This window comes from Triturus cristatus, chromosome 4_2 (assembly GCF_964204655.1).
Source record: "Triturus cristatus chromosome 4_2, aTriCri1.1, whole genome shotgun sequence".
Lineage (NCBI taxonomy): Eukaryota > Metazoa > Chordata > Amphibia > Caudata > Salamandridae > Triturus > Triturus cristatus.
This window is the reverse complement of record NC_140586.1, coordinates 572012625-572031449: the sequence shown is the minus strand read 5'-3', so window position 1 is coordinate 572031449 and position 18825 is coordinate 572012625. Positions and strand designations below refer to the sequence as shown.

The window sequence follows — 18825 nt, the reverse complement described above, 5'->3', positions numbered from 1 at the left end:
ATTAAGAGTTCATTTAAGGGTTTGTGTTTGAAGTGAAGTACTTTCCCTACTCTTGTATAGACTGCAATGGGAATAGTAAATGTTACCCCTCCAAGGTCCAGCACTTTCCCTACCATTGTGCTGCTTGGAGTGGGAGTAGTAACTCCAATACTTTGCCTAGTGTTGTAGAGACTGGAGTGGGAATAGTAAATGTCACCCCTCTAAAGTCCAAATCTTTCTCTACTGTCACACTGTTTGGAGTGGGAATAGTACATTTCACCCCATAGAAATCCAACACTTTCCCTACTGTTGCACAGACTGGAGTAGGAATAGTAAATGTTATGCCCCCAAAGTTCAACACTTTCCCTACTATTGCCCTGGCCGGAATAGAAATAGAAAATGTCACCCCTCTGAAATCCCCACTGCTGCACAGACTGAAGTGGGAATAGTAAATGTTACAAACAAAACCAATGCTTTGCCTACTGTGCCCTCCTTGGAGTGGGCATAGTAAAGGTAACCCCTCTAAAGGTCAAGACATTCCCTACTGTTGCGTTGAAGTGGTAATAGTAAATTTACCCCTTTAAGTCCAAAGCTTTCCTAATGTAGCAAAGATTGGAGCAGGAATAGTAGCTTTTACTCCTCCTAAGTTCAACACTTCTACTGAGTGGGAATAATACATTTGATCCTTCCAAAATCCAACACTTTCCCTAATGTTGCACAGACTGGAAAGGGAATAGTAAATGTTACCCCTCCAAAGTCCAACACTTTCCCTATTGTAGCATAACCTAGAGTGGGAACAGTATATTTAATATTCTTAGACTTTTTTTAGTTTTCACAATGTTGGTTAAATGGACTTTATGGCATTAATTGTTTACATTTTTTTATATCTTACATTAGCGGTTTTATTTTTACAATTAAGTTAATGTTTATAGTTTTCTTTGTAAATGTGTTTTTTGGATTTTGTTATTTGTAATATTTTATTTTATTATCTACATATCTTATTTCTTATTCAATTTTTTATATTTTTTATGGATTTATTGTGTGTGTATGTTATATATATATATATATATATATCAACAAAGGTTACAGGGACGTTATAGTTAGCACCAGATGTCACTTGTACAAAACCAGTTAAATTTGGCAGTTATGGTTACTTAGGCTAACTATAACTAGGTAACTATAACTTACGCCCCTGCAATGCACTGCTTATGACCTCACACATTAAATCACTCATTACAAGGCCAAAGACATCAGTGATGAAATCTCTGATGACATCTCAAATGACATCACTAATGCCATCACTGATGACACCATCCAGTGAGTGTGCGTATTTTGTAAGAGTTTATGATTGCTAAACATATAGACTAAGGTACTACAAAACGTAAAGTAGTATACTAGGTGTACTACTAATGATGATACTAATTAGATATATATCATGTGAGGGGCTGTGTGACTGTATGTATCCTTGTGCGCACTGGTGTGTGAGTGGCTGTATGGGTGTATAAGTGGCTGAGTAAGAAGCCATGTTGGTGAGTGAGATGCTGTGTGAGTGGCTGTATTGGTGAGTAAGTGGGTGTGTCAGTGGATGTATGAGTGACAGTGTAAGTGGCTCTATCAGTGGGTAAGTGGGTGTGTAGTGACTGTATGAGTGAGTGAGTGGGTGACTGAATGGCTGTATGAGGGACTGGATGTGTAAGTGGCTGTATGAGTGATTGAGCATCTGTTTGAGTATGTGTTTCATTACCTGATTGTGATTGAGTGTCTGTGTGAATAGCTGAATGGGTGAGTACAGGAATGTGTGAGTGCTTGTATGGATATGTGAATGGGTATCTAAGTGCTTGTGTGAGTAAGTGTATGAGGGCTTCTAGGGGTGAATGAGCAGCTTTGTTGAGAGGCTGTGAGTGGGTGTGTGACTTTGTAGGTAAATAAGTGGGTGTGTAAGTGTGTAAGTAGCTGTATGGGTGAGTGTGTGGTTATGTGGCTGTTTATATCGGTGAGTAACTGGTTGTATGATTGGCTGTATGGGTGAGTGAATGGTTGTGTGAGTGGGTGTACAAGTGAGTGAGTGGGTGTGTGAGTGGCTCTTGGAGGACAGAGTGGGTGTGTGAGTACTGGTATAGGTCTGTGAATGGGTATGTCAGTGGTTGTACAGGTGTGTGAGTGGGAGTTCAAGAGGTTGTATGGGGTCTGAGTAGGTGTGTGAGTGGTTGTGTAGACGATGTCATCAGCAATGTCATTAGTGATGTCATTTGAGATGTCATTGGTGATGTCACTGACCATGTCATGATAGATGTAATATGTGAGATCATAAGCAGTGAATTAGTTTTGTACAAGTGAAATCTGACCCTAACTACACGTGAGAGTTGTTTGGTGGCCACACTCCCTTTTCTGGTGCTCCCGCCAAGCCATAGCAAACTGCAATTTACCAAGGGCACCCCGGACATGGCTGGAACCAGCCCTGGCAGTCTACATGGCTATCTACGGCTCCATGAGGGAGGCCTCCTAAATTAATTAGGCCCCGGGAAGATGGTGGTCCCCGCTGCTGTAGGGGCCCCCGCATTTATGTGAATTAGCCCCGGGGAGCTGGTGGTCCCCAGGGATGCGTGGGGGGACTGGAGCCCCCAATGCATTATTATTTAACATAACCCCAGGTAGGTGGCGGTCCCCATGGCTGCGAGGGGAGCCGTGTGGTCCCTGAGTATTTCTGTGAATTTGCCCAGATTAGGTGGTGGCTCCTGGGGCCGCGTGGGGGGCTGAAGCCCCCACATGCATTATTATTTATTATAGACACAGGAAGATGGAAGTTCCCGGGGCTGTGGTGAGCCCAAACAGGCTCCCATGATTATTTTCTTATTGTCCCCGGGACCTGGGGGCCTAAATTAACCTAAGCAAGGCATCCTGCGCTTTGTTTTTTTGGTTTCATTTTCAGCGGGAGACATTAATCTAAAACTGACAGTTTTTGGCCCCCTGGGATCCCCTCAAGAGGCCTAGGTGGTCAGGGTGTTTCTACCCTGACCCTTTTTCTTTTTTATTGTTTTTTCTTGTGAATCAGTTCAACTGAGTCACAAGATGGCTACCAACACTTCCTGGTTTGGAGTGTTGGCTGCCAATCAGATCTCAGGCATGAGGGGTTGTGGATCCACCATGGGCTCAGTTGTATATCTGAGAAATCTTACAATTTCTCAGCAGCTACTGAACGGATCTACACCATTTAACAAAAAAGTCGCTTTCTGGACCTACAGCTACCTTTCTGCCAAATGTTTTGTAATACCATTCAGCAGTTCGGGCTGTAGCCATGTCTAAAATTTTCTATGGAAATTAACATGGAGAAAAAGTGTTTGGGACCCTCCTTTTTGTTGGTCCCCACTTGACGTATCTCCCCAAAATGTTTAAGACAGCAGCAGAAGTGACTGTTCCGATAGTTTTGAACATTTTGTGAAGATTCGTCAAATGGCGCCAAAGTTATTGGCAAATCAAAAGCGCTCTTACTATTGAAACTTCATCCTAACAAGAACTTTTATATATTGTGCTATTAGTGGGATATATTTAACTCATATGATATTAAAATTATATATTAACATATTAAACATTTACTAAATTTAAACCCTATATTTAAGAAATTGATATTTTTGTCTATTTTTGGACGATATTAGTATCACCAATATTATTTTTCCAATACTATTGTACTTTACATTCTAAGTATAGGATCACAATATTGTAGTAAACTATGTTTTTGAAATGATATTTTTGTCAACCATATTTTTTAACCAAACCAGCGTGTGATTCAGCGTAGGAATCATCTTGCAATGGCTACCCATTTTATTAACACCATTATGCAAGTGCCAGCATTATGCTATTGTGGGCACCATCAAGCCATGGAAGCTAACAATATACTAGCACTTAACAACTTCATACTAGCCCAATTAACGTGTCTGAAGTGGGTCCCGGCTTGCCATGAATATCCACTGCAAACCAATAATTATTGCAAAACTGTTGTTGAGCTGGATAAACTTTATATTAATATACTTAGGTTATCATACCATGAATATCCACTGCAAACCAATAATTATGGCAAAACTGTTGTTGAGCTGCATAAACTTTATATTAATAAACTTAACTGGTTACTTGGCCTTGGCTCTTCAACTTCCAATTAGGAGGTCCGTTTGGAGCTAACTTCATCTTCTTCACTGTGGGCCTCATTGCTACGGAGGATTCGTTGAAACATATTGACCACAGATACTTACATCAATTTATTTCGGGGTTATTTATCTACAACCCTGAAGCCAGGGTGTATGCTTAAGTATTTGAGATTTTGCCTTCTGTATATACCTATTGCTGAATTTGAAAGTCATTGGAACAAGAAATGCCATCCATTAAGATTGTGTCACCTTTGCAGTTATAAAGATGAATGCTTGGCACATAATATTTGTTCATGTCCAGCTCTTTCATCTACAAAGAAAAATTACTTAAGATTAAAGGGGTGATTACGAGTTTGGTGGTCCTCCTGTAGGACAGCCACCGCTGCGCTCCCAGGTGGGCTGCCAAGACTGTGATGCATCCGTCCACCGGATTCCAAGTTGAGGTGGTGGGACGGCGGTCTGTTAGGCTCATAGGAAAGTCTAACAAGCAGATCGCTGCTGTGACAGAACCTACTGCATGTTACCGCATGGTGTGGTATACACCATGTCGTACATGCCACACAGTGCAGGAATAAAGGTGCAAATATAGGGGGCACAACATGTACCCCCCACATGCACCCCCGTGGGCACAAACTGGTAAAATCACCGGTCCCACTTACTTGCATGTTCACTATTCTTTTCATGGTGGGCTCACTTACAATCTTAAATTGTGCTTATCATTTTCTTGGCTAACTAATTAAGGTGTATTAATTGTCCAGTTTCACATGATTGAATTGCTGTAGTATGCTCTAAAATTTATAATGGATTTCACATATAAGCACACTTACTTAATCACAAACACATACACACACCCACACCACAAAGCAATCTAGGCATAGCGCTCCTCCATCTCCTTCTTAGCATTTTGCCTGAGGCTGCCTTCACTTTTTTCAAGGAATAAACTCTGTCAGAAAAAAAATATTTACTGCAAAAAAGCAATTCTCTGTTTCATTGAAAGATGTACCTCCTGGGAGAACTATTAAATCCTTAGTGGAGCCAGGTAGTACCATGATTTAGACTAGTATATATTCATCTTAGTCCATGGAATGTGTTTCCTCTGAACTGCAACTGTAGAGCCGCTGCTTGTGAACACCTACTTTATTCCCCTACAGCCTTCCAACTTTTCAGACAATTTCATTGCTCTTCCATATCACGAAACTGACTGAGCTGGAGCTACCTTTCAGGTAAAGAAGTCATAGACTGCTAGGATGTAGCATTATGAGTTCGGGCAGAGACTAAGTACTGAGGTAGTGGTCATTTTGGTCTTGGATAAATTAAGGATGGTTGTAAATTAAGTGAGTGTTGGGGTCATGATATTATTAGATCTCTCTGTGGCCTACACCACTATTGATCATCAAATCCTTGTTCACCACCTTTCAGATGTCTCCAATTGAAGCATGATGGTCAGCGAGGCACCCTTCTTCCTGTCTACAGATGGTGCAGCCTGGAGGATTCACTTCTTCCCCTGGAGCTACAGGCAGTGCACCAAGGTTCTTACCTTCCCCTCTTTTGTTAAAGAACTGTAGGAGTTCTGATGGCCTCCAATCTAGCTGTAGACAGCCATTTATCAGCAGTGCAAATTGCTTATCCTATATGTACACTTTTTGGGGTATTTTCTCTTTTCTGTCTCTGGTTCATGAGGTGTCCGCTGCTAACTAATACTGCATTGAAAACAATCATACTATTGTGCTTGGCATTGGGTCTAAAAACGAAGCCAGACATCAATACATCCATAATGCAGAAAATATGACTATCTGCATTTGATCATTTTTCTTAGAAGATTAAATCACTGCATTGGATACCCAATAAGTAGAGGATTCCTGTCAAGCTGCTGGGTCCACTCCTATACACAAAATATTGAATACTGGTCAATGGAGATGCCTTGCAACAAACTAGAACCCCTTCGAGCCCGCTCAAAAGCTATGCTTAAATCCCTTAGACTCTTGGTGGCCCCTAAGGTCATGCGCGTCTCCATTGAGGTAGAACTATCAGGGTCCTAGTACCAAATCTGTGAAAGAAAGGTTCTCAATTGCTCAAAACCTAAAACATCTATTGAGACTTACAATAACACCGAAATCCTGCCTTTTGATAGTTCACTTTATTAGCTAATTACTGGTACTATGTGGTGTTTTGGTCAAGCAGATCAGATAGACCCAAGAGACCTCTTGAGGGGTGCATGTCTGTGCTGTATGAATTTCTCGACCGACAGATATACAGACAGACAGATAGTGCTTGTCTTTCAGCTGTTATTTTGATTTCTTTACCTTCATAAACAGGCTCATAGGTAGGAGAGCCACTGAAGGACAGACCAAGTCTCACTGAGGTTGCTTGTCAATTGCACCCAGTCCGTCTTGTTTCACATAAACCAAGAATGCTGGAAAATAGTCACTCTGAGGTTTAATAGTGAAGTGAAGTTTCTCACATAGAAACCTCCTGGGAAGACAGAGAGACAGTTATTTGCCTCTCATTTTCTGATAAGGAATTTATTTACACAGAAAGTCAAATGGTATATTAATTTTGATGAGCATACACTTTGGTACAATAGTTTTGATGGGCAAATCCAAGTTTACTTTTGTGTGTAAATTACTTGAATACTAAAGCAATTTTCAATCAGCATCTTTCAGAACATAAGTATTATTTGGTATACATTGTTTGGTATAAGCTGCAGACATCGGATTGGTTAATAAGTTTCTAAAGCTTTAGAGTGGTGGGTTACCTGTTCAGATGGTAGGACTCAAGTATAAAACAGAAGTCATAAAATTGTAAGTTATGACTATGATGATCAGATGTAGACTGTGTTTTTTAACACAAGACATAACAAGGATCAAGATAGCTCACTTATTTATTTGGGGTTGATTTTGGCTGATCCAAATAACAACTGTATGTTTCAAAATAAGCAACTTAAAAATTAATGAGGAACTAGGCTAAATGCCCATTGTGCAGTTCAGGTGAAAGTGTTTGCTACTCAATTGTATCTGTTGCCATGACATCCAGGTGTCAAAGTCAGCAAGTCTTTACAAGGATGAAGTGTCAGTTAGGCAAGCACATTATCATACTATTACTCAGTTTCAGGTTAGACACTATAGTAGGTCTTGTTGAGACTGATATACGTTCTTCATATAGACTTGGTTCAAATGGCCTCACACAGAAACTGATGGCCTAAAACACTCCAAATGTGTATCTTTACATCTACATTTTACATTTAATATTTGATTAAGAATCAAAATGAAAATTCAAAGCCTTTCAGTTCCAAAGATTTCATTTGGGATTCCAAGTTAATGGAGTCAATGAGCATCTGGATGAGAGGTTTGGTTGTAATAATTGGTCCAAAACTGGAATAGAAGTCTTGATATCATTAAAACAGTAAATTTTCCTAATTTAATGTATTATGCTCACATACCCAGGGCTGTATTACACATAGTGCCTAGGGGACGCAACAGTGTTTGTGTTCCACATTTTGCACCCGCAGGGCACTAAGGCCTTACAGAAGGAGCTGCAGATGCTTGTGCAGCCCCATCTGTAATACTGGTACAGCTGGTGCACATGTAGCCCCAGTGACACCCTGAGAGGGTGTTCCCTCATTTGCATATGAGCTTAACCCCATGCAAATGAGGGAATTGCTTTGCCTCTGCTCCCAAGTCATAATACTGACATGTGTGCAGAGGAAAACATGCCCTTAGGAGGCTCACAACAAGGTGGCATGCTGACAGAGCAACCCCTGAGTGTAGCCCTCTAGAGGAATGAAAATGGGTCCCATGGCTCCCCAGAGTTCCACCTGCAGACAGGTTCAGTCACTTCCTGCATCGACCTGCAGGAGGGTCACTAGCCCTACTCTAAAGTGCAAGCAGGTTGCTGCCTGCACAGAGAAACACTGAGCCGTTTTGAAGCAATTGTTTCGTATTTCACTAAAATTGCTCTGCGGTGCAAACAAGGATAGTGAGCCTACGGCTCCTAGTGCTAATTATTTTCTGGGATTGGGATGCAGTCCAGAGTAATTACCAGTAGGTGAGATCAACTCATACATTCTATCCATCACTTTCTTGTATACCTCAGTGTGACACCCCAAGTTGGACAGGTATGCTCAGACGTGGGTCCCGTGCACACTGTGCTCCTGGAGCCAAGCCATACAGGACTGATGAGCCCTCTTTGGGTTGCTTGTATTCTGGTTTAGGAGGCCCATGGACTGGAAGTCGGGTTGGTGTATTCCAATCGAAGCAGGGCCAAGACTGATGTGCATATGGCTGGATAAAAACAGAGGTGGCATGGTGTGCAGAATAAAGATGGACTGGGATGCGGCCGCGAGTAATTACCAGTAACTGCGACTAATTCAAGCATTCCATCCATCACTTTTTTGCACTCTTCAATGTGATGTATTTTCAGCTTTTATAATTGTTTGGTGCGTCTAAATGCTTAATGTATTTCCTTTAGTTAAGCCCATCTTCTCTGTGCCTTAGCTACCAGGTTTGAGCTTCGGTTTAAATTACTGAAATCTTTACTGTACCTAACAAGAATAGTGACATTATCACCTGTGGTGGGCTGCCATCCACCCAACCGCTAAACCCTGTTCTCACAATTTCCAAAGCTGTGCATATTTACTTGTCTTAGAGATGTGTTGCTGAGGAATTCCATGTGCTCATATGCTAGCCTAAGAGTACCTGAGATCTCGGTATATCAAGTTACATAGAATTATATTAAATTGTATTTTGTCCTTGTTTCTCAAGCAATGATTTCTGTTTCCTTCATAGCATTTGATTGCAACATCTAATTTACCTTATGTGCTATTTTATTTATCAAACGCTTATCTGCTAAGTTTGGTTGTACCTATAATTCTAGATGCACAAATCAATTTTGTGGTGACAAATGCTGCAAATAGCAAAGTCACGGGGTTTGCAACAAAATGGGTTTTAGTGTATAGGAAACCTATTTGCATGTAAGAATCTCCTTTACAACTTGCAAAATGGGTTTAGCCACCAATTAGGAAGGAGCGTAAAAGGGCTTTTCCCCCCAATTGGATATCAGTATGACACTTGCAATTACAAACCTTTAATCAGTTCCCAACACATCCAAGGAGGTTTGGGCTGCTTCACGAAGGGGAAGTTGTGCCTTTGTGAATGGTGTTGGATGACATCGGCGTAGAGCAGGACTGGGTCCAGCAGACCAGTACCTGCTACCTCAGATGTTTTCACCAATCGCAACTTTCTTTAAAGCAGCAGTGGTCCCTCTAAGGAAGACATGCTGCTTAAAAAAAAGAGAGCTTTTCATTTGGGGATGCAAACAGAGGTTTGGTGCTCGGCTGTTCCTTGCAGGCTACCATTTTCGTGTTTGTAGCAATAAAAATATGGTAGCAAATAGAAACATGCCAGCTCGTTCTGCAACCTCATGCTACGGGACATTTTGCAATGTGACACATAGACTTGTCTAAAAAGCCAGTGCGACCTGTCTCTCGGTACAGTTAACTTTAATGTGTTTAATTTATTTAATAGTATTATTTTTTTTAACACACAATACCCAATATATTTTCTCTTGTGACTCCCCTCTGCCAAGGCCACTGCAACCAAGGTTAGCACAATACAGCCTCACCGAAACTTGTTTACATTTGGGGTCGTTCATTTCGGTTGTGTGGGTGCTTTGCCAAACATCGTGATTAGAGCACGGGTGGTAATTTAAAATAATGAAAAGAATCGTGTTTTTGAAAAGAATAAATGAGAATCACTTTAGAAAGACAAACTTTCCCTTAACCTTTACCCACAGCAGTAGAGATTTAATAAAAAAGGCAGTCATGCACATCTCAAAAATGTCATGGAAAAGGACATGGTTAAAATGAGTCTACAATTCAGTTGGTTATGTGTGATTAAATTATAACATTCTGAACCACTTAGAAAAAAATCAATATTTAAAAAGAATCTGAGACACACAGTTATCAAGTTATTAGGCTGATTCACAAAAAATGTGTACATTACATAGGGTGACATCACCCAAAATAAATATTTACTTAAAAACTTGTAGTATAAATAGATGCACATAGATACATGGTCTGAAATTGTTGATTATGTTAATGTTAATGAGACTTATTGAGCGCGCGAATACCCGGAAGTAGGCCTCTCTTTTGCATATGAAGAACATGAGGTGAGTGGCAGCTTGCTGATTAAGAAGATAATTTTTCCTTGAAAAGGGCCTGAAATGGGTCTTTATGGGCTAAGGCTTGAAAACTACTTGCAACCACTCTAAGGTTTTAAGATTCTGCACTCAAACCTTCATTTGACACTGTACACATTTAGACCGAAAATGGTGTACCCAAGTTTGTTCTGCAGGTTACCGGAACATTTCTAGGTTTACATTTAGTTTTTAATCAAAGGAGACACTCCTGGATTTTCCTTTGTTACGTTCACAGACACAAATTCTGATGACATTGACTTCCACAGGACATTACTCTGGGGCACAATATTATAGAGAGGTTTGCTTTGTCACAGTAAACTGAGAATCAGTAATTCATAGTAAATTATATTTAGGAGTGTTACCCTCTTGTACGTTCTCACTATGGAATGCACGTCTCTAGAAGCTGCATTCCTGATCAGAAATGTCCTATTCACTCGCTATTTATTAGGGGCAGTATCATTGTTGAGACTTTCTTATGAGCAGTATTTTGCAAAGCACAGTATTTCTAATATCACAACACTGTGTTCCATGTGGATTCTTTTTTTATTTCCTCTGCACAATATTTATGGCAGGTGAGAATTTACCCTGGAACAGCCTGTATGATGGCCATTATTCTTTCTATAAAGCAATGCTTCAAACGAGGTACAAGTTCTCATGCAGCTCAACCATAATTGTTTAGGTCTGGCTTAGAGACAGCTTTAGATATCTTGCCAGCCTCATGCAATTAAAAATATTCCAAACATATCTATCTATCTATCTATCTATCTATCTATCTATCTATCTATCTATCTATCTATCTATCTGTCTGTCTGTCTGTGTGTGTGTGTGTGTGTGTGTGTGTGTCTGTCTGTCTGTCTGTCTATCTGTCTATCTATCTATATATATATATACATATATTCACTGAAAAAAACAGAGGTTACTCAAACGTTAAAGTTGGGTGAATATACTCCCGATGTACTGAATTTGAGATTACCTATAATATCACTCATGACATACTCTATGACGTCATTTCTGACATCACTGATATTTCAAGTGACACGCGGTCCCTCTCCCCAGATCAATTTCGGGTGCGGGGTCCCATCCCCCAGGGCCCTCCATAAATATTTGAGGGATGGGGGCATACGGCCTGCTTCCCCAAGCCAATTTTAGCCCAGGGGACTATGGGGCCTGGTGCTGAAATTAGTGGGATGGGGGGAACACAGCCCCTTTCTCTGGCCGATTACAGCCCTGGGGACCCCATCTCCAAGAGTCCAGCAAAGTAAAGCTGGGGACTGTGGGGGGACACCAAGGCCTCAGCTGGCTCCCTGCGCCCAGCAGGAGCCAGCATTGCTCCCGCCCAGAGGAAGCAGCCAATAATGCTGTTTCCTCTGGGCGGGAGCAATATATAGATTTATTTCCCTGCCCACACAACTGCGGGCAGATCTAAAGTCTGCTCCCAGGGCTGGAGTGTACTTGGTGTTTGCTACCACTTAGTCGGAGATTTAAAAATACTCCCACCAAGCAAGAGCAAACACATTTCTCTTCCTGCTGTAGATAGGGACACTGCTATGGGGATAGGCACCTCGTAGCATAGCTGCTGAGCCAGACCAGGGGGAGGGCTCCCTGGGGCCATTAGTGGCTCAGGGAGAGGGCCGCGGGCCCTCCCTCCTCATTTGCTGAATTTTTGACCCTGGAGGTGGCCCTTTTGAAACTCAGAGAGGGGGATGCCCAGCCCCCTCCTTAACTTATGCATTTTCAGCCCTAGGGGTGAGCTTCCCAGGGCCTTTTTAGGCTCAGGGAGGGGGGCTGCACAGCCACTGCTGCATTGGCTGCATTTTCTGCCCAGGGGGTGGGCTCCCTGGGATCTTAAGAGGCTTGTGGAGGGGGGCTGTGTGGCTCCCTCCACATAAATTCTAAGATCAGCCCCTTGGGTGTGCTCCACAGGCCTCTAATGGCTCAGGAGGGGGGCCGTGTATTACGTCCTCCCCAAACAAATTGGTTTTGGCCCTGGGGGTCGGCTCCCCAGGGCTAATATTGAAAGAAAAATTAGCCCGGCTGCCATATTTTTTTCTGGATCCTGTGAAAGTCTCACGGTATCGTGGCAATTTGTGATGCTTTTTTTTCTTTTTTTGTCCCGGGGGGACAAAGTTTACAGGGATGCTATAGTTAGGCACAGATTTCACTCATACAAATACAGTGAAATTCAGCAGTTTTAGTTACCTGAGCTAACAAGAACTTTAGCCCCCGCAATGCACTGCTTTTGACCTCACATATTACATCACTCATGACATGGTCAGTGACATCACTGATGATATCATTGGTGACATCTTAAATTAGTGAGTGCAAGTGTTTCGTGAAAGTTACCGAGTGGCAAAGATATATACTAAGCAACTGAATAAGTTAAATTATTTTTCTTTCAGTACTATTAATGAGTGATACTGTTTCTAAACTATGTAATCTGAGTAGCACTGTGACTGAATTAGTGTAGGACTGGGTGTCTGAGTGGCTTAATGGGTTGTGTAAGTGGGTGTGTGTGTAGCTGTATGGGAGAGTGAGTGACTGTGTGAGTGGCTATATGGGTGGGTGAGTGTATGTGAGAGTGTCTGTATCGGTGACTGTTGTGGCTGTGTGAGTGGCTCTATGAGTAGATGAGTGTGTTTTTGAGTGGCTGTGAATGTATCTATGGGTGAGTGAATGTGTGTGTAAGTGGATGTATGGGTAAGTAAATGGCTGTTTGATTGGGTGCATGGGTAAGCAAGGGGTTGTATCAGTGGCTGTTTTGTACAATAAGTATATGTGAGTGTGGCTGTATAGATGAGTGAGTGGACACCTGAGTGACCATTGATGTGTGAATTGGTATGTAAGGATGAGTGAATGGATGTGTGAGTGGCTGTATAGGTCAGTAGCTCTCCTAGTAGTTATGTGGGTGTGTGGCTGTGTGTGGCTACATGGATGGGTGAGTGGTTGTGTGAGTGTCTGTGTCAGTGTGTGAAGGGGTATGTGAGTGATTGTATGGGCGTGTGAGTGAGTGGCTGTATGGGTCTGTGAATGGGTGTGTGAAAGGTGTGGGTATGTGAGTTGCTGTGTGGGTTTGTGAGTGGGTACATGGGTGAGTGAGTGAGTGGTTATGAGTGAGTGAGTGAGTGAGTGAGTGTATGTCAGACGTTGTATGGGTCTATGAATAGGTATGCAAGTAGTTTTGTGAGTGGGTGTATGAGAGTTTGTACAGGTGTGTGAGTGGGTCTGTGGATGAGGTCATGAGTGATATCATTTGAGATGTCATCATGATATCACAGTGATGTCACTGAACATGTCATGAGTGATGCAATATGTGAGGTCAAAAGCAGAGCATTTGTAGGGCGTAAGTTATAGTTAGCTCAGGTAACCTGTTGAATTTCACCACTTTTGTAGGAGTGAAATCTGAGCTTCACTATAACGTCCCTTTAACCTTTTTTTTCTGTGAATTTCTAAAATAATTTCAATTCTATTTCCTAGCTATACCGTCTCTGTACCCTTTGTTTTTTTAGTGAATTTCTAAGTTTTTTTAATTCTATTTCCTAACCTTAACATCTTTGTAACTTTGTTTTTTTTCACAGAATTTCAATGTTTTTACATTTTTTATTTCGTAACTGTAACCTGTAACCTTTGAGAGTGGAGGTGTGAGTGGCTGTATAGGTAGATGAGTTTGTGTGTGTGAGTGGCTGTATGGGTCTCTGAGTAGGTCTGTGAGTGACTGTATGGGTATGTACATGGTTGTGTAAATGGGTATAGGAATGCCAGTGCACATCTATGAGTGGGTGCGGGAGTGCCTGAGTGGGTTTGTGAGTGGGTGCATGAGTGTCTCAGTGGGTCTGTGAGTCGGTGCGTGAGTCTCTGACTGGGTCTGTGAGTGGGTGCATGAGTGTCTTTGAAGGTCTGCAAGTAGATAGATGAGTCTCTGAGTGGGTGAGTGAATGGTTGAAAGTGCCTGCTTGTTTCTGACTGTTATGTTTTCTTTTCCTGCTTGTTCCTGCCTTTATTCTGCCTCTTTCTGCTTGTTACTGACCTTTACTCTCCTTCTTTCTTCTCATGTCTGACCTCTATTTCGCCTCTTTCTCCTCATTTCTCGCCTTTATTTTGCCTCATTCTGCTCGTTGCTGACTTTTGTTCTCACTTTTATTCAGTCTCTTTCAGCTTGTTTTTTACTTTTATTCTGCCTCTTTCTGCTCCCTTCTGACCTCTACTCTGCTTGTTTCTCACCTCTATTTTGCATCTCTCTGCTTGTTGATGGCCTTTATTTAGCCATTTTATGCTCATTTCTTACTTTCATTTTGCCCCTTGCTGATGGCTTCTGACCTCTATTTTACTTCTTTCTGCTGGTTTCTCATCTTTATTTTGCCTCTTTCTGCTCTTTTCTCACCTTTATTTTACCTCTTGTTGCTCATTTCTCACCTTTATTTCGCCTCGTTCTGCTCTGTACTGACTGCTAAAATATGGCCCTAACTATAACTACCTACTGATGACCGCCAGTAGGTAATATATATTCACTAAAAAAACAAAGGTTAGAGGGACAATATAGGCTCAGATCATACATGCACAAAATTATAGAAATTCAGCAGTTACGGTTACCTGATTTAAATATGCCCCCCTGCAATGCATTGCTTATGACCTCACATATGACATCACTCATGACTTTGTCAGTGATATAACTGATGACATCTCAAATGACATCACTGGTGACATCATCCACTGAACCACTCACACACCCACACAACCACTCAATCACCCACTCACACCCCAATACACCCACTCACAAACACATCCACTCACTCATCCATAGAGCTACTCACACATACAGCCACTCACTTACCCAAACACCTACTTACACAGCCACTCACTGACCCATACAGCTACTCACAACCCCACTTATTCACCCTTACAGCAACTCACACACCCACTCAATCACCCACACAGCATGTTAACTGAGCCGCTCACATAACCACTTACATACCCAAACACATATCCATTCAAGCACTCACACATCTACTCGCTCACCCGTACATCCACTCACAGACAGACACTCTCCAATACAGCCACTCCCACTCAGTTCACCAAACACCCACTCAAATAGCCACTCACTCATCCATATAGCTACTTACACACCCAGTTCCTTACCCATACATTAAATCACACAGACACTCAGTTACCAATACAGGCACTCACACACCAACTCACCCACCCATACATCACACAGCCACTCACCTATACAGCCACTCACACACCCACTCACTCACCAATACAACAACTCACTCAGCCACATATTCACCCATAAAGCTATTCACACACCCAACTATTCACCCATAAAAACCACACACACATCCACTCACACATGGCAACACACAGTCACACAGACACTCACACAATACATGTTCCAAAATGTAATCATTCATAAGTAGTACTCAAAGTATACTAATTTAACTTTTGTGGTACCTTAGTATATATGTTTAACACTCAGGAGCTTTTAGAAAACACTCACAATCACTGGATGATGTTATCAGTGATGTTGTTTAAGATGTCATCAGTGATTTCATCAGTGATGTCACAGACCATTTCATGAGTGATGTAATATGTGAGGTCAAAGGCAGTGCATTGTGGGGGCGTAAGTTATAGTTAGCTCTGGTAACTATAACTGCTGAATTTCTATGGTTTTGTAGATGTGTAATCTGAGCCTAACTATAACATTCCTAAATCCTTAGTTTTTTTAAGTGAATTTCCAAGGTTCCTTTTTATTTTTATTTCCTAACTGTTCCTGTAACCTTTGGTTTTGTCGTTAAATTTCGAAGGTTTTTTTAAATTCTATTTGCTAACTGTAACGTTTCTATAACCCTTGGGTTTTTCAGTGAACTTCAACTGTTTTTTAATGTTATTTCCTAACTATAACGTTCCTCTAATGTTCGCTTTTTTCAGTGACCTTCAAAGGTTTTTTAAATTATATTTCCTAAGTATAATGTCCCTGTAACCTTTGTTTTTTCACAGAATTTGTAGGATTTTATATTGTTATTTCCTAACTAGTGGGTCTTGGATTGGATGTGTGAGTGCCTGTGTGGGTCTGTGAACGTGTGTGTGATTGTCTGACTGGATCTGTCAGTGGGTGTGGGACTGTCTGTGCGGGTCTATGAGTGGGTGTATGAGTGCATCATTGATACTGTCAGAGGGTGTGTAAGTGTCTAGTAGGTGTTTGAGTATCTGAATGGGTCTGTGAGTAGGTGAGTGACTGTTTGAGTGTGTCTGTGAGTGGATGCCTGTGTGGGTATATGAGTGGGTCTGTGAGTGTCTCAATGAGTGAGGGTGTGAGTGTCTTTTTGAGGCTATGAGTGGATGTGTGAGTGTCTGAGTAGGTCTGTGTGAGTATGTGTAAGTGTCTCAGTGAGTCTGTAAGTAGGTGTGTGAGTTTCTGAGTGGGTCTCTGAGTGAGTGTCTGTGTATCTGAGGGGGTCTGTGAGTAAGTGTGCGAGTGTCTAAGTGGGTCTGTGAGTAGGTGTGAGAGTGTCTGAGCAGGTTTGTGAGTGGGTGTGCGTGTCCAAGTGGGTCTGTGAGTGGGTGTGTGAGTATCTGATTGGGCACGATAAGTGCCTCAGTTGATCTGTGAGTTGGTGTCTGAGTTTCTGAGTAGGACTTTGAGTGGGTGCATGAGTGTCTGAGTGGGCCTTTAAGTGAGTGTGTGAGTGTCTGAGTGGGTCTGTCACTGGGTGTGTGAGTGTCTGAGTAGATCTGTGAGTTGACGTCTGAGTTTCTGAGTGGGTCTGTGAGTGGGTGCATGAGTGCCTGAGTGGGCCTTTAAGTGAGTGTCTGAGTGGGCCTGTAAGGGTGTGTGTGTCTGAGTGGGTCTGTAAATAGGTATGAGTTTCTTAGTAGGTTTGTGAATGGGTGTGTGAGTGTCTGAGTGACTCTGTAAGTGGGTGTGTGAACGTTTGCATAGGTCTGAGTGGGTGCATGACTGCCTTGGCGGATCTGTAAATGGATGTGAGAGCACCAGTGTGGGTGTCTGGCTGGGTCCAAAAGTGTTTTTTTTTTTCAAAGTGTGTTAAGATTCTCATATCTGTTGTGGATTTATACGGGGGCACGCTAAGCCTCAAGGCGGCTCTGCAGGTTCTCAAAGTGGGAAAAACCCCTGATATAACTCATGTTTGTACCCAACATAGCTTCCTCTGTTACTCCTTTAACACACCCATGGGGTTAGGGTACCTCTACCCTGACTCCTTTAATCCCTTTGAAGAAAAATTGTGAGGGCCCGGATAATTCCCCAATGCTTAAAATGGCAGCCACAACCTTCCTGTCAGGTTGTGGCCAACCCATCACAGCATTGCTGGTGGTATGTGGCTTCTTTTTTCTTTAATAACTCTGCAACTACTGAGCAGATTTACACAAAATCACAAATTTGGCTCTTTCTGGACAAAAAGTTGCCTCTCTGTCAAATTTGGTGTGGTTTTGTCCAGCAGTTGGGTCTGTAGTCATGTTCAAACTCCCTATGGGGCACTGCAATGGAAATACACGTTTTTTGCCCCCCTTTTTTGTCAGCCACCGTTTGACCGATCACCATGAAACTTTCCATGCACAACTAGATATACCTTGCCACCTTTTATGGAAACGTTTGTAAAGTTTTGTGAAATGGTGCCAAAGTTATAAGCAAGTCAATAAACGATTTTCCTATTGATCTGTTCAACTGGCTCTCAAATATTTCTTACACCAACTACAGCATACAGCAAGGGACGTTGAGGGAGTCAAGTTTATCCAGTGGATCTCTTGCACTAAGTGATGGCAGTTTACCTGATGACTGGTGCATATCTGTCTACATAGAAGTGTGCTTCAGTTCCGGGGCAGGTGGGCCACCTCAGCAAGAGAACCTATTTAATTAGCACATCAAAACCTTTAGTACTCAAGAAAGACAATTTTACCTAAATCAATATTTTGTTGCCAAGGTCCCATAACAGAATGCATTTAATAACAGGATTAGAAAATTACTCATTTTTGGTTACGTTCAAGAGTATTTGACAAATTATTTTTGAAGAATGAGGTTCTAAATATGGTGGTCTATGAGAAAAATACAATGTAATTGCAAGTTGAAGGAAAACAATATTCAGCTTTTGCAAAATTCAGCGTCAAAAACAACATTGCAAACATTACTCAGGTAAAGTAATAATTTAAGGTAGGAAATCATTTTACATAGTAAAACATAGATAAAGATAGCATTAAGCACTTTGAAGATGACAACGGAATGAGAGCAAAAGAGGACACAGAGTAGAAAAAAAGCAACAGGTTAAGATTTATAAATAAATGCCATATAGAAAAGAATAGGCACTCAGTGATTTTAAAAATTAAATTAATTTGTAGGCAATGACATAAATGAAACGGTATGCTCAGGTGGGAATTAATGAAGTGTCCTAAATGAAAACATACATGTTTCCCAATAATAATACACATTCTTCGGTCCTATTAATGTTTTCACATCTCCTGAATCTCCAATCAAATCTATTTGTATTTATGAGAAGTTTTT

At 41.6% G+C, this 18825-nt stretch overlaps 1 protein-coding gene across 2 annotated transcripts in view; it reads right to left on the bottom strand.

Annotated features, from left to right (window-relative positions):
- Window positions 1-18825, bottom strand: part of VAV3 (vav guanine nucleotide exchange factor 3) — a 1147877-nt gene that overhangs the window by 43782 nt on the left and 1085270 nt on the right. The window contains exon 26 of one of the 2 annotated variants that reach the window (XM_085602243.1): window positions 18099-18175. The exons of the other annotated variant lie outside the window; for it this stretch is intronic. Within the exon in view, the coding sequence (XP_085458369.1) occupies window positions 18138-18175 (38 nt within the window). The 3' untranslated portion in view covers window positions 18099-18137. The remainder of the gene's footprint in view (window positions 1-18098; window positions 18176-18825) is intronic. 2 annotated transcript variants of the gene reach the window in all.